This window comes from Crocodylus siamensis, chromosome 4 (genome assembly GCF_052110815.1).
Source record: "Crocodylus siamensis isolate JL-2025a chromosome 4, ASM5211081v1, whole genome shotgun sequence".
Taxonomy (NCBI): domain Eukaryota; kingdom Metazoa; phylum Chordata; order Crocodylia; family Crocodylidae; genus Crocodylus; species Crocodylus siamensis.
The window spans coordinates 179,585,227-179,602,013 of NC_143398.1; the positions used below are offsets into that span (position 1 = coordinate 179,585,227).

General features: G+C 40.6%; 1 protein-coding gene across 6 annotated transcripts in view; it reads right to left on the reverse strand.

The window, feature by feature from the left end:
- COL6A3 (collagen type VI alpha 3 chain) overlaps positions 1 to 16,787 on the reverse strand; it is a 120,390-nt gene that overhangs the window by 45,313 nt on the left and 58,290 nt on the right. For all 6 annotated transcript variants that reach the window (XM_090045006.1, XM_090045005.1, XM_090045004.1 and 3 more), the window contains 11 exons: positions 12,867 to 13,469; positions 10,003 to 10,349; positions 9,217 to 9,295; positions 7,466 to 7,611; positions 5,232 to 5,324; positions 4,472 to 4,525; positions 3,277 to 3,348; positions 2,078 to 2,104; positions 1,913 to 1,957; positions 1,763 to 1,816; positions 522 to 584 (listed from right to left, as the gene is read on the reverse strand). In XM_090045006.1, coding sequence (XP_089901132.1) covers positions 522 to 584; positions 1,763 to 1,816; positions 1,913 to 1,957; positions 2,078 to 2,104; positions 3,277 to 3,348; positions 4,472 to 4,525; positions 5,232 to 5,324; positions 7,466 to 7,611; positions 9,217 to 9,295; positions 10,003 to 10,349; positions 12,867 to 13,469 — 1,583 coding nt within the window. The remainder of the gene's footprint in view (positions 1 to 521; positions 585 to 1,762; positions 1,817 to 1,912; positions 1,958 to 2,077; positions 2,105 to 3,276; positions 3,349 to 4,471; positions 4,526 to 5,231; positions 5,325 to 7,465; positions 7,612 to 9,216; positions 9,296 to 10,002; positions 10,350 to 12,866; positions 13,470 to 16,787) is intronic.

The window sequence follows — 16,787 nt, forward strand, 5'->3', positions numbered from 1 at the left end:
AGTGGTTCATGTGTCTTCCTTATGTTATTCTGATTCCCTTTATGTGTCTATCAACATCATTTATTTAGACTTAAGTTGCGAGCTTCAAAACAGGAATGATTCTACTACTTAATTATGAATAAACATGTATAACTGTAATTTTTACTTCTCCAGTTTCTTAAGAAGCCATCGTCAATATGTTCAATGGGTCAGATTTGGGCAATCACCTGAAAACAGGCATAATGCTGCTGTATATACAGAAGCAACAACCATATTAATATGTGACCCTACTCTAGGAGTATGGGTGACACAAATATAACTCTCCTATCCAATCTGTTCTTAGAAAGGACCTCACTGTACAGTCCTAATGCAGATTGGGTCAGATTCACAGGCTAGTGTCTTCAAATGAAACACAAGGCCAAAGATCCAGCTCCTAAACAGTGGGAAGTCTGGGTGCAGAATTGTCACCTTAAAGAATGTGGCTAGGTCTGTGCAGGGAGCCTAGGGGACGTAAAACTTTATGAAGATTAAACACTATTTACCGGATCACCTCGAAGCCCACGATCGCCTCGTTCTCCTTTTCCTCCTTTAAACCCTTTATAACCCTTTAAGAAGATGTACAGAGAATTAGAAACACTGCAGAAAGACCTTACATGCTTATACCCAAGAATTATTAACATTAGCATTACTCAGAGCTTCAGCTGCAATCCACTTTGCCTCATTCAAGAGAAACTGCTTAAGGATGAAGTAAGGAGTATAGGCTTGCACTGAACTCAGTGTGTTTAACTCATGGAATCATACTGATCACTGGTCTTGGTACAAATCTTAATGAAAAAAGTATGAAACCACTCATTAAGAAGACATCTGAACCTGGAGTTCAGCTGCATATATAGAATAGCCCAATAGTCCATGGACCTGGTCAGGGGAAGATCCCCTTAGTATATGAACAGGATCTGTTGATGTGGGACTGGCATAATGATTTCCTGCGCTCCTTAGCTATCTACTGATGTAAGGGATATAGCCAGCAAAAGAAGATGTGGGCACAAGACTTCCCTATGCCAGGCTTTATTTCCTAGTATGGACAGGCATAGTGCTAGGGACTTAGGGTGGTAGACTGGTTAAAATGCCTTGCTATGGCTCCAGAGACATGTATTCCAGCTCTGCTCTGAACATACTAAAGGCAGTTCCAGTCAACCCAGGCATATATTCAAGCTGGGAAGCCACAGGCTTTTCATAGGCTATACAAGTGATCATCACTTAACCATAATAGCCTGATAGCCTGTCCATCTTGGGTGGACCTTTAACTTCTGATGGGGAGAAGGGAGACACGGCCAGGAAATTTCTCCACTCCAGAAATCCCCAATTGGTATAATACCTTTCAGAGGCTATAGAGAGCTGATGTCAATCAGAGCAGACTGACAGATGCTCTTCTACCTTGGAATCAGGCTGGTGCACAGTGAGCCAAAGCTGTGGGCTTATATCCATCTTTCTGCACCCCTTCAAAAATTGTACTATGTGGGCATATCTACATGTTCATTAATGCATCTTAGTTACTGCACATTTAGTTTACCACTTGCTTAATGAAGTACTAACTAAATGTGCAGTAACTAAGGTTTCTGCACCGTAGCGCCGATGCAGTTATTTTATGATACTTACTACGCAGTGGTATTTGGCTAATGCACAGTAAGCGTCTCATGTGGACTTGCCCTGTGTTCCTCAGCCCAGCCATGCACCGGGATGATTTATTTAACTATTCTGCATTAATCAACATAATAAAACATACCCTTTGTCCAGGATTTCCTTTCTCCCCAGAAAAGCCTGGTAGACCTTTGTTTCCCTGCCAAAGAAAAATGTATTAGTAAAATTCTGCTTGCACGTAGGGAACAGGACCAAAGCTTCTCAGGAAACAAGAAAGCCAGTTGAAATGACTTACGTCTTCACCATCTATTCCATCCAGACCCATTTCTCCCAGTTCTCCCTATGGAATAAAAGCAGCACAGTGCAAAATGATTAAATGTATATAAAGGCGAAGGGGCAATATTCAAAGTGTCCACATATTACCAATCATTGTTGCGGTGTTTCCAAAAGACTTACATACCTTTTCTCCTGGGAATCCACGTGACCCCTGCAGACAACAGAGAACATACAATCACTTTTCCAAACAGACCTTCTATAGTGGCCTGCAGCTAAAGGAAGATGGGTTAGTCTTTCACTTGGTATGAACAGGAGCTGGAATGTGCTTCCATGATAAGACTAAGAAGACCTAAATAGGAGTAACTGAGGGACAGACTGAGTCTCGAAGTCTTGAGTAAATGGTGACATAGCTAAACAGCCCTGGGAAGGTTATTTACTATTCCCTCTAATTCTAGATGTTTCTAGAGTGCCTCCTTCCAGTAAACAGGTACTCTGACCAGTGAATAGTAGAGAGAGGATTGTCATGGCTCCACCCATTCCTTGACCTTCCTGGGCTTCCCCCCCATCTGAAGATCAGGGGCTCTACTCTATTACAGACCTAGATAAGATATGGATAGGTATTCACTAAGCAAAGGGACTGAACTAAGGTATCGCAGTCCTTTATTGATCTCATTTCTCTGGATAAGAATAAAATGTGGTCCTTCCAATTACTGCATTGCGGCAGATCAACCACAAATACTGTATATGAGGCAAAAGAGCCAGGGTGAAATCCCTTGGGCTGCGTTAAACAGCAGGCCAGAACAGGTTATTAGAATGGTCCCTTATGGCCTTAAAAATCTAGAATTAGTTGTAATAAAAGTTGCACTACTCCCCTAGTTCATGCTTTTATACATGGTCTCTCTTTTGAGCTGCTACTTAATGCATCTATTCAAAATCATAGTCATATCCTCACATTGCTCCCTGTCTCCCAGTTGTAGATTTCCTCTCCAACACAGTCTCAGAGCTGAGCCAAGACTCACACATGATCAGAGTGTTAAGAAGATTAAATTCCTCTCCCCTATGGTCCAATTCTAAAGCCACCCAGCAATAATATTATCTCCTCTGCAGGCTACATTTATGGGGTATTAGGTTTGCCTAAACAGTACTGTTCCTTCATGAGTACCATGCTGTCACATTACAATGCAATGGAATGATGATACCATGTAATATGCTTGAAGGCCTCACATTTCTGCCAGGGTAACATTTCTGTCTTCCAGAAATAGTCCTTTATTGCTTTGGCATAAGACTGTTAGCCAATGTAAGCTTGCTGCAATGAAGTAGTGATACTGATTGACTCCTGTGGTGCATCTGGCTATAATACCTGTAGATTCATTAAAAACATACCTTAATTCCTCTTTGACCAGGACATCCTTGGAACCCCTGAGTTCCATTGACACCTGGTGGACCACGATCGCCCTGTCACAAAAAAGAAAAAATGAAACATGAAACATTTGCCCTTTGTCTGCCATAGACCTCCTCCCCCTAACTGCTTTTATTGATATGCTTGACTTGTGGTTTTACAGTACTAGAATTTGAACATATACCAAAAGGCTATGTGTGCCCTAATATAATAATTACATAATTACATAATACAATGTATTAGTGCTTTTCAGAGGTCAGGCCCCAACAGGACATGCAGCTGCAGTGTACATTTCCTCCCACTATCCTGCCAATGACCTGTCATACTGCACTGAAGTTACATCTAGTCTTACAAATAACTGAAAAATACCATCCATGTCAAATGATGTCTAGGCTCTAAACTATGAAATCTTCTCATCACTGCTTCTCAAAACTGGGATCTGGATGCATCTATAATGAAATCCTGCCCTTAAATACCCATACAAAGATCCCACTGCAACCAGTATCTGACAGCAAGATTTTGGCTTTTTTGTATTGTATTGTAAATCAGATGAAAAACGACAGCCAGCTGGCTTCCATCATTTTACCATGTGGTGTGAGGGACTAAGGGATGTTTATTCCTTTGGATATGTGCAACTTCATGATGAAGTAACCGTTTGGATGAAGAAATTAAAATCACGGGACTCATGCTATTATCACTGTTACTGTCTGATAGTCCAAAAATCAGATTGTAAAGGGCAGCAAAGTTACTCTACCTTAAGAAATTTCAAAATGAGCTCAGTATCAATCACTTTTGGGTATTGCGCCATTTTCATGGTCAGGTATCTTACTCCATTTGTTTGACTTTCTCTGTATAGCTGAAACCCTATTAACAGGACCTATGGTATACTTTTCACCCTGTCTTGGGTACAGTATGGCATGTAGTTGCACAAGCAAGAAGCAGAGCAGAGACTCAGAGTCTCTGTGGGAATGTCTACTTCACTCCACACTAGGCATAATGCTATTTTGTCTAGCAACTAGGGGAGGCTGCAGGTAAAGCTTTTCCTACTCCCTGCCCTAGCCTAACCACTCTTTCACAGGAGGAAAAGACTCTGTTCCCTTCTCTGTAGGCAGAAACACAATCTGAGCAGTAGTGAAGAGAATAGCAGCTATAATTAAATATCTCTAGACAGGTACTTACTGGGCCTCCTTCATCACCAGGATACCCTCTGTAACCATTCTCACCTGGGACACCCTAAAAATAAACACACAGATGTTATTGTAGTTCCTTTTTTATAATACATGTTCTGTCTTTAAATCCCCATGCAAAATTCCCCTGGATCATCACAGAAGAGAGGCTTGTGTCATAATCTAATAAATCTATAAATGAATTTACCTAAAGAAGGAATCCATTTAGGACTTCCACAAACTATTTAACTGGCCTATGTAACTGCATAACACCATCACTCTGCCGCTAATTTTCTTTATCCTTTCCCTCTGCTTGTTTGTTTTTCCTGCTCATTGCATCTTGCTGTAAATTATACTGTAAGCTCCTTGAGACCAGGGTCTGTCTCCTGCTATGTATTTGGATAACATCTTTCAAGAAGGCTCTGATCCAGATTTGAGTCTTTAGGTACTTGTGGGATGAATATTAATGAATGAATAAAATTCTAAGGTAAAATGAGAATGATACCCTGAAGTTTCATAAGTGTTGCTTCAGATGACTATCTTTGAATATTCTACCTTCCCCCTTCATTTCCCACCCTGCAAAACTACAAAAAGGAAAACAGTACCATTTAAACTTGAAACCATATTAAATACAAACTTTAAAAAAAATAATAGCATATGCCCCTTTGAAGGTCAGAATGGATGGTAGTTGGATAAGCGCTACCTGTGTTCATTGATTTCTGTGCATAGCAGACTTCTGTTTGGAAATGATGAAACCAAATGAAGCAACATACCTTTGGTCCAATGGGACCTAGCATTCCTTTGTCTCCTCGCTGCCCAGAACACTTACATGGGATTCCACAGCAGTATCTTTCTGCAATGTTGCCCTAGAAAGAAACAAGCAAATTCAAAAGAAAGACATGGAAAATTTGTGCAGAACGTGAACTCTGAATGCAACATTAATTCTGACATAGATGTATGACACAGATGTTCGTAGGCTGCTATGTTATTTTTTCTGCATGTAAGTACACAGTCAAGGCAAGACCTCCTTCCCACGCCACCCTCCACCCCCCATCTTGCAATGGGCCCTATCAAGCAAAAGATCTCCACTGTAGAATGAGGAGCTATGTTGGTGTACATCTACAAACAGTTGATACGGCCTTATAAATAGGGCTGGACTAATACCAGGAGAAAACATTCACAGGTAGTCTAACTAGAATTCTGCTTCTGCTGTATTTGAATAATTTTGCCTTAGCATCTCATATATATTCATACAGACAAAGAGTTAGCCACACAAATGTTCATGGAAAGTGAATCCCAAGTGAATCTCTCAAAATGAGATTGAAACAAAGGGCTGCAAGCAATTCGTTCATCCAAACTAAGTTATACCATAAGGGAAACAAGCTGATTTATACTGAGGCCCAAGGAATTAGTTGAAATGGCAACGGAGTAGTACACTGGTCTCATTAAAACAATAGTCTATATGGCATCATTTTCACCCAAGAACAATGCCCTGTTATGTACGGGAAAGATCCTAGTGCTAGAATAGCAAATCCCAAACATGCACTATCCAAAGAAGCTTTACAGTAAATAATATCTAAACAGTGCACAGGCTGAAAGGAAATTATACAAAACTATTTCAAAGAGCAAATGCAGTCACAAAAATCACAATCTAATTTTGAATAGCCACAGGAATAATACAAAAATTAATTTTGCCAAGTAACCTGTTACAAATGTTTTGCCCTTCTCAACTCATTACTGGAAAAAAAAAAACCTGATTTGCATGGTCAAGGACTAACTCAAATATGACAAACCAAAAGTGAATATGAAATAACTATTTTCTGATTTGGACAGGAGGTCCCAGTAGAGAAACCATTGGAATCAATGGTAAAGTCTTATTTAATGTTTTCATTAAAATCTGGAAGAGAAAGTGAATAAAACTGGCAGCAGATACTAAATTGGGAGGAACTGCAAATATTGGTGAGGATAGAAAATTAATTGAAATAGCTCTGGAGAGATTACGTAATGGCTAGGGATTCATAAAATAAGATTTGGAAAACTGCAAGATGGCACTTTGGCGAAATGATTTTCTGAAAGACAGATATTCACATAGAGGAAGAAACTTAAAAGACTCTTTTGCTGAAAGAAATTTAACAATGATAAAGGACGCCTACAAATTAGCTGCTAGCCTGTAATGAAATAAGTCTATAAAAAGGATCAGAACAAATATGGGCAGATGCCCAACCTCTTAGAACCAGAATATAATTATCCTACTCCTACTGATTATCTCTGAAATACTAGACTACAGTCTCAGCTGGTATAAATTAGCCTAGCTTCCTGGGCTAGGGACAGAAGTTATAAATATAAGTGATCAGAAACCAGTTCATATTTGTAACACAAGAGAAGTTCAATGCACATAAACCACTTTCAAAATGGAGAAAGATAAACCTGAATGGATCAGACTTAACTGATTTAGGTTAAATCAGTTTATTAAATTTCTGTCCCAAATCCCCTCCAGATTCAAGTGAACTCACAGTCTCTCAGCATCCCAGGATGCTTTGTATCTCCCCCGCAAACTCCCCCTCGCAGGGGGGGCAGACTAGTCTTGGCCCAAGCTGCCTGTTCCAGCCAAGCAGAGATACATGTTCTAGTGCTGCCCAGCTTCTGCCTGGGCCACTGCAGGCATGTGGCTGCATTTCCAGAATCTAAAGTGGATGTCTGTTCACTTGTTTATCGGTTCAATCTATGCAGCTTAACCTAACCTGCAAAGATTGAACTGATTCAGCCTCAGGCTTTTAGACTGTCTGTACTTAGCCTTGGAGTTTAACAACACTAGACTGATTTACGCTAGAAAAGTCTGATGGGTGCCACAGTAAATAAACCAAGATAACAAAGTGCTCCAAGTGAAGTGAGAGCCAGGCTGGTGAAAGTCAAAGGACCTTGACTGATCTACATCAGTTGCAAACCTGACCCACAGCATTTGTAAAGCTTCTCCAATATAAAAGTGAAGCGGCCAGGCGTTACTTACGAGTTGTTCTGCCAGTTCATAATCTAAATCCAATAGGTTTACTCTGAGTGGCCTGTTATATGTAAACCCACGTCCAAATTCTATTTGCATTAAATCTTCTAAATTTTGCACTCTTTCCAGTCCAACAAAGATGAGAGCCTTTACACCTGGAGGATTGAAACAAAATTTATTTCTATGAGAGGACATAAAACAAGGGAAAGCCCACATGTTGACATTTTAGAATGGATTATTTTTATCTGTTCAGCTTCAAATCTACAAATATGTGTGTGTGTGTATATATATATAGTTATAGATTTGCTATATGGTCAGTAAATGCAATGAGTCAAGGGTAATGTAGGAAATTAGTAGTCTGCCTAACTCCCCTAACGTTTGCAAGCTCCACTGTTTTAGCTGCCAGTAGGTAACTACATACACAGCTTTTCACTGCTAAGTCTCCTATTTAAGTTTGCTTCATTTGGTGGCTCAAATACCTGCTGGTTGATTATTTGGTCTTTAGGAAGCTGAGTTGTCTTAGCTCTGTACAGGCCATGTCCAGATCACCAAAACTGTCATCTTGGGGTTAAATGAAAGCTAGCTCACACTTGGATTTGTAGTGTGGAAAGCACAAGGAACCTTCTACATAAGATTTGATTGGATTTGCAGCTATCAGTGGCATGCAGGTCTGTACCTGAGATGCTCCCCAGTAAAGTATTGTTTTCAGAAAGTGGTAGGAAGTAGACAGAATCACAATCAGTAGTAAAGTGTGCACAGAAAATACACAGCACTCCTTAAAGGGGAATACAAGTTTGTATTCCTTGTGGGCTGCTCCTTTCATGGGCTGCTGCAAGGCTCTGCTTTAATGGTACAATCAAGACCAGAGAAGTCAAACTTCCTAACCCTCCTAGCTGCAAACCAACATTTTGGTATGGCTGAGAGCTTCAGGAGGCAAACACATTTCAATTCTTGAAATGTGCATGCCCCAGAGTCAATGATCTGTGCAAAATGCCTCAGTTCAAATAATAATGTGTTGAGCCAAAGAAAATCAAAAACAGAAAATAAGAAATGAACAGAGAAACAAAAGATATTTCTCCTTCTTCAGAAGCTGCATTTAAATGGCTCTGGAGTGGCTTTTGGTTCATGAGTTTGACCATCTCTAATCTAAAACAAATACAGTAGTCCCAAATGTAAAAGCCAAAAGCAAGAGGTTCAAGCTGGAGAACCCCTCACCCTGAGAAATCAATGGGGATTCCTGTACACAGGAGGCTTGCAGAACAAGTATAGGTGGGCACTGAACTCCCATCATAGTCCTATAGGTGATTCCTTCAGAAGAGTGTGCTAGGGAGGGGTGACTTTGCACTGCTCCTACCAGTGCTGCACCAGAAACCTGCATTAAAATTGCTTTGGTTTAGACAAATACTCCTCCAATAATACCCCTCCACTAATCATCCTCAGTTACATACAACTAATTAGTTACAGCTGAAATAAGAAATGGGCTTGTATAGCTTATAACTGGGGATGGAGTTGAAGTGCATCTACATGACATCCTTGCCTCCAAACTCTGGTAAAAATCAGATTCAGGTCTGAGTGCTTTAGCCTGGGCCATTAGAAAATGTGGGTGTGCTTCATTTATCCAAACTTTGAGTAAAAATGTAGAATTATAGGGTTGGAAAGAATCACAAGAGTTATCTGTTTCAATTCCCCCAAAAAGGAAAAAGTAAGTCCATATATTATATATATGTGTGTGTGTGTGTGCTTGAATTGGCATGTAATACCTTCCTTTTGCAGAGCAGCTGAAGCAGCCGCTAAACGATTCATTCCATCATCTGCACCATCAGTTAGGTGGATTACAACCTGGGAATGAAGCAAATTCACATCAGGTCCACTATTAAACACAGAAACGTTCCATCAGGCATGGCTGCTCTAGCATAAATAAACATCATTTCATGGACTTCACTGCATTTACAGCAATTTCCATCAGCATCAGAACTGCCCCAAAATGTTCAAAGCAGATCTTGTAGTTACATACTTCTACAATACACTTTATCTGAGTTCAACTAGATTACGGCAGTAACTCCTCCCACCCTTTGGATTCATATGCCAGATCATGCTATCAACATATATGCTTAGTAACAGATGGAGCTGGCTAATTATTCTAAAACCGAAATAGCATTTGCAAACATTAAACGGAATGATAGTCAGCATGTTTGTGTCTGACAATGTTCATTACAATGCCAGGTGAATGCAGCAATAATTTAGGGTCTAGGTGCCTATTCATTAATCTGTTTATGCCAGTTCAATTTACATATGCAAAACAATATCCTAAATACACATTATTTCATTAAACTTTTGTTTATTTACAAATTTTAGGTGTTTAAGCAATTGCAGTGTTAGGAAACCCTTCACATTTCTTACACTTCAAGGAGAGAAAGTCCTTGCTAGTCTTAATTAACTGCCACAGTACATTGATTTTAACTGAACTGTTCTTGTTTATACCATCAGCTAATTCAGCTCAATGTATTTATTTTTCACAGCATATAGAAAAATGAGAGAGGACTTACTTTCACACTGTCACCAGGAGCTGTTCTAAATTTGTTCTGATAAGACTTCAGCGTGTCTGCTGTTAGATAATATGGACCACGGTTGAGCATGGCTTGGAACTTCTCAAACAATTCTGGCTCGTACTCAATAAAGTCCAGTCCTTCAATTGCTCCAGTAGTGGACTGGCCCATGATGGCCACTCGTATAGTTGGCCGTTGGTTACCAGTACAGCTGATCCTCTGCATCTGAGTAATTCTGTTCAGAATGGCCTCTACGTTTGACTCCAACCCTTTCTGAGAATAAAGTATACTTTGTCCCGGTGCAGTATCTGAGACATCAAAGCCCAGTATCACATCAAGCTTGCAGTCTGAAGAAGAAATATATAGGAAGAGTCATTCAGACAGACTAGAGATGGGGAAAGTCACAACTGTTTCACAAGAGAGTATTCACAGAACCCCATTATTGAAAAAAATGTTCTCTCTTGTTCTCATGTGAAATATTAGATTGTGAATTCTCTAGCAAAAGAACTGTCTTTATATTATGTATTTGTATAATGCCAAGTATACTAGGGCCCTGATCCATAGAATTCCTGCTTCCCTTTAAGAACTGCTAAATGAACCTGACCTAAGGCCCACTGAAACCAAGGGAATTGAAGTCAGTAAGCTTTCCACTGATTTCAAAAGGTATGGTTCTAGGTTCAAGTGATTCACAGAATGAGGCTGAAACTAAGCAAAAAAGCTGTGTTTTGATGAGCATGCTCTCCTTCATCATTTTAAGATCTTTTTAGGGCATTGTGTGAAATGTTTGCAATGATGTATGATAATCTTAGAATTTCAGGAGGTTGTACTTCGTTGCAATTTCACAAAATGGAAATGATTTTTATAAAAAATAAAATAAATTGTATTTCTTATATGCTACATATGGCACAGGGAAACTATTTAAGAAATATTAGGTTGCTTTAATGTACTGGATTTATTATTTTGCATCGCTTCACTTCCAAGTCCAGGTGCCTTACTATAAATTTGCGAGAAAGCCATTAGACTCAGGGACTCAGCCCAATACGCTAAACAATGTCACAAATGTATACTTCTTTCTGCACATGTACACCGACTGGTCTCTCAAATATTATGGTTGAAAGTGGGGGGAATAGTTTAATATCAACTCAAGCATACACAGTAGGGTTGCTTCCCCAGTACCTACTTTATATCAGTAGTAACACTGAACTACACAGAAGCAGACAAAAAGCCAGGAAAGGTCTTTCAATACTAGCTTCTTATGCTGGCTTGTAGGCAGTATTGCTGTGCAAGTAGGTAATTCTATATTGCCTGTCAGTTTCAAATGTTCGTCAAGGGGTATCTTCATGCAAAGAAGCAATTAAGCAATTCCAATCTAGTCAATTCATGTTCTTACCCTGTATGCAACAAAATGACATCTAAGTTCCTTCAGTCCAACTAGGAAGTCACAAAGGCATGAATCACTGGGGCAAGGCTCATATCAGAGATTAAATGCCACAACAGTTATGCTAAATACAGGTGAGAAGAGCACCAAAGCAGGCACCAAAGCAAAGAGGGATGCTAAGAGCAAATGAGGATCCAGAAGATGCACTGTTCTGAGCATCTAACTGACAAACAGTGGGCAAACTGTTCAGCCATGAAAGGAGAGGCTAATCTATCTATGCCACAGGCTAGGCACCACAACGCCTGTCAGCACAGCTGGTTGGAAGGGACCTCAGGAGGTTATCTAGTTCAACCCTCTGCTCAAATCAGGACCATCCCCAACTACATCATTCCAGCCAGGACTTTGTTGAGTTAGGCTGTAAAAATCTCCAAAGATGGTCCACTGCTCTAGATAACCCATTCCCATGCTTCACTACCCTCCTAGTGAGAAAGTTTTCCTAATATCTAATCTAAACTTCTCTTGCTGCAACTTGAGATCATTTTTCCTTGTTTTGTCATCTGACACCACTGAGAACAGTTTAGCTCCATCTTCTTTGTAACCACCCTTCAGGTAGTTGAAGGCTGCTATCAAATCCCCCCTCATTCTTCTCTTCTGCAGTTCTCTCAGCCTCTCCTCCAAAGTCATGTGCCCCAGTCCCCAAATGATTTTCACTGCCCTCTGCTGGACTCTCTCCAGCTTGTCCACATCCTTTCTGTAATGGAGGGCCCAAAACCAGACACAGCACTCCAGATGTGGCCTCACCAGTGAAGAATAGAGGAATGTGGGCTCAACAGATGGTGATCAATGGCTCAAGGTCTAGTTGGTAGCTGGTACCAAGTGAAGTATAATTACCAACTGGGTATAATTACTTCCCTCAATCTGCTGGCAATGCTTCCACTAAGGCAGCCCAGTATGCTGTTAGCCTTCTTGGCAACAAGGGCATATTGTTGACTCACATTCAGCTTATTGTCCACTATAACCCCCAGGTCCCTTTCTTCAAAGCTGCTGCCCAGCCAGTCATCCCCCAGGCTGTACTGATGCGTGCGATTATTCTGTCGTAAGTATAGGATTTTGCACTTGTCCTTGTTGAACCTCATGAGATTTCTTTTGGCCCAATCCTACAATTTGTCTAAGTCTCTATGAATACAATACAGGAATCGGGCCGAATCTCTGCCAAAGCGAATCAGCGAGCTTTGCACGGCCCTATTATTCATATAGCAGAAGCACCCAACCTTCATTATCTGTGTGTTTGGAGACATGTTTCTTGTGCCAGAGCGCATACAGGCTGATTGCATAGGGTGGCCACACCTGTGCTATAGGCATCCCAAAGCTAAGGCTTAAGACCATACAGGAACAGGATACAATTGCACTATTGAATGAATCCATTTAAAATTTTCAAAGTGTTCCAGTCTCTGGATCATCCATGGAAATAAGTAATTATATTTACCTCTTGAAATATCAGTCACTCCTGGACAGAGTTTCTCCTTCATAACAGCATCCATTGTAACTAAAATTTGCTCATTCAATTCTGACAGCTCTTGGGCAGCTTTCACTCTGAACCCAGTAGCAGGTTCACTGGACAGTTTGTTCACTTCATCCAGATCTATGTTTTTCACACCAACTGCAAATAGCTTCACCCCAGACTGCTTTAGTGCCAATGCAGCTGTCTGTCCATCATCCGCAGGTCTGCCTCCTGTTACGATAAAAGCAATTTGAGGTATCCTCTGGTCTGCCCGGCTCCCAGCCTCCTTCACAAAGTGTTTGGCCTGGAGATGTTTGAGTGCTGCTCCAGTATTCACCACCCTGCCTCCTTTATATGCTACTTTATTGATAGCATCTAAAATCTCTTGTTTGGTGGCATGATCCTTGAGAAAGAATTCATCAGTCACATCTGAGTTGTACTGGGCCAGTCCTACCTGAATAGAGGCAGTATCATCATAGATAGCATCAACTATAGAAGAAATAAATTGGATAACTTCTTGGAAATTGTCTCTCCCTAAATTGATGGAGCCATCCAGCAAAAACACAATATCAGCTTGTTTCTTCCCATCTGAAATAATCAAAAAGAAAATGAGTTTTGAATCCTTTGTAGCCTCCATAATATTGTACTGAACCATAAAAAGAAAAAACTAAACAAACCATTCTTAAACTACATGCAAACACTACATGCTGCTCATGGAAGTAATTTTACCCTTATTTTAAAAGGTGGGGGGAGGTGGGGGAGAGGGTTGACCCATAAAAAAAGCACAAAAAATAGCAGCTGATTAAGAATGAGTGATCTAGTGAAGATAGATGCAACTATATTCCAGCAGACTCCAGTGTCTTGTGTATCAGCATCTCCACACTGAAAAATGTGGAGATACTTTAACTAAAATGTGTTCAACAATCTTTATTTAAAACACCCCACCGCCATTTTTCAGTGCAAGGATGCTAATACTCTGGACACTTTAATTAGAGCAGCTCTTAGAGCTGCTGTAATTAAAGCACCTTCTCCCCACTCCTAGAGCACATGTATAAATACCCTCCATTGTCAGGTACATTAGCCTATCTTACTGTGCATTAACTAAAGAACATGGGGAATTAGTACACATGCTTGTGTAGCATCACCAGGCACTTTTTAAAGTGCCCGGGGCTGCAGTGCATACATTTATATATATGGCGAAATGTGTGCCAGCACTGAGAAAATAGTGGCAGTCCACTTTTGAACTAAAACACATTGAAGGTGTTTTAGTTCAAAAGCACACCACCACCATTTTCTCAGCACTATGCATATTTCACCATTTATACAAATGCATGCGATCCAGCACCGGACACGTCAGCTCGCATGTAAAGCAGACTTGATTAATACATGCCGGATCAGACAAATGTATGTGTATAAATGCTAATAGTTTTTAAGTGATGCCAAACTATCTTAATGCACATTAGTGACAGTGCACAGTTTTTTTAGGTCATGCTTTCATGCACATTAGCCTATCTTAATATGCATTAAAGCTAATGTATACACATGCCCAATAATGTGACTAGCTGCCTCCATTTCTCAGTACCCAAAATGTAACACCTCAGAGAACATCTGATTTAGTGGAGAGGTAGCAAATATATTGTGCAAATTGTACCCTTTTATGAGGTCTCACATTTTGGGCACCCAAAAATGAAAGCACCCAGAAACACAGAAATGATTTGTCACTTCTGAAAATCTTGGCCAATTTTAGCAAGACGTGCTGGAAATCCAGTGCATTGGACCAGACTCAATCTATTGAGTCTGCCAGAGCATAGCAATTGCCATGCTCCACCAGCCTCCTGCATCTCATGTATCAGCATCCCCACACTTAAAAATGGTGGTGGACGCACTTAAACAAAAGCTCGTTTGATGAGCTTTAGTTGAAGCATCCCCACCACCATTTTTAACTGCAGGGAAGCTGATATAGGAGATGCAGTGGCACTTTAATTAAAGCACCTCTTGGAGCCACTGTAATTAAAGTACCTCCTCCCCCCTCCAAACCCTGGAGCACATACAAATGTAAGAAGTCTGTCATGCCCACAAAAAGCCTGGATGTTCACTCTCACATCTTTTGCTGTTTCAGGGTAAGTTTTTAGCAATATTTCTTATAGCAGGACAGGGCTGGACAGGCTGCTGTCTCCAAATTTCACATGCTCCCAGATGTCTCCCCAAAATGTGGGATTGGTAGAAGCCAATTTGGAGGAACATTAACTCTTGAGAGCAAAATAAGTAATAAAGACAGGAAGGAGAAGTCTTGAGGGGACTGGGTACAGAATACTCGCAGAATAATACAAGTGCAACTTTAATGCACATCAGGGTTTTTATACAAAGAGAGCGGTGGTTGCATGAAGTGGAAATTAGTTATTTAATTTCAAAAGAATAAGCAGCCAAGGAGTATAAGTCCATAACAATTCCTGTTTGTGGTACCATTGGTTCATTTATTACTGGATTCCAGTGAAAAATAAAAGAATTGCTAAGCAAAAAAAAATTGTAAAAAAAAAAATGTGATTCACAAATGATCACAAACCATAAATCAAGACGCTTGCTGAAACTAGCGCACAACTAGAATACAAACAAAAATTTGCAAATACAAAATGAAATACGGATTCCTCACTATTCTAGAAAAATGCTTTAATATGCTTTTAGGTTAGCAAAACTTCTAGATATATGTCTGATCCAAAAATGTTTGGCATCGAGAGTCCTTCTATTGACTTCAGTGGAATTTTGAGCAAGTTCTATGTGAACTAACATTAGGTATGCCAACAGTTAGGGTCAAAATCAAAGTGTCCCTCAAGTTTGGACCCATCAACCACCTACACTGAAAACACATAAGCTTCACCACTGGCTTTTCTGAACTGGGTTTGGTGTTAACACTAACACCCACCCACTTTCTGGCTCACACCTTTTTTGTCTGCAGGCCTCCCTACAGGAAAGCCTTCCCATAGGACTTCTCATAGGAAGTCCGCTAGTAGCAAGTCTGTCTGCATCTCACATCTTATTTCTGTGACCTACAATTAGAAGCAAGCACAGAAGGAGGGACGAGTAGTCTGCAGGCGGTTCCTAGAAAGATCACACACATAGAATAGAGAGTACAAGAGAGCTGCTTTGGTGTGGCCTAAAAGTAAAACAGATCTGTCTGACTTCTAAGCAGCTGGGGGCTGCACCAGTGGGGGACATGAGCCCCTAGGGCTGTGCTTCACATGCGTCTCCCCTGGGTACACTGCACCCCCAGGCAGCCTTCCCTGCCACTGCACTGTACACCGAGGAACACCTCTCCAGCCCCAACTGCACTGAGCATCCCACCTCACTGCAGGTTTTCCAGCTGCACCTCACCTCTCAGAGGGCTGCAGCTGCAAGCTCCCTGAGTCCTGTGTGCTGCGCTGCACTGCCCTGTCAGGTGGGGGAGATAAAAGGAAGCTGGAGAGAGGGAGACCTCTGACTCTATCTGTTTTTGAAGCCCCTGGGGGCTGCAATTTAACACCTTGCAGGCCACATGTGGCCCGTAGACCACCAGTTGGACAGCCCTGAGATAGGAAAGGCAGATTATGTAGCTCTGATTGGTTAAGGCCCAACCCTCAAAGTTGACCGTAAGATTAGGGTTGACATACCCATTGAATTTTGCTATTATTTTCATCTCATTTTGAATTTTCTTCAGCCTTGTACTTTTTTTCATATACCAGAAAAAAATGTAATATAAAGCAGTGATGAGATGTTATTTATTTTATGAGGAAAATATTTCCTCCTACTATCCTAAATTCTATTATTTTCTACATCCTTCAAGTTTCTTTCAGCAAGTATTTAGTGTGATGCAAAAAAAAAAAAGAAGTAACGAAAGGCACTATTTCTAAATTGCTTCACAGATTATTAGAC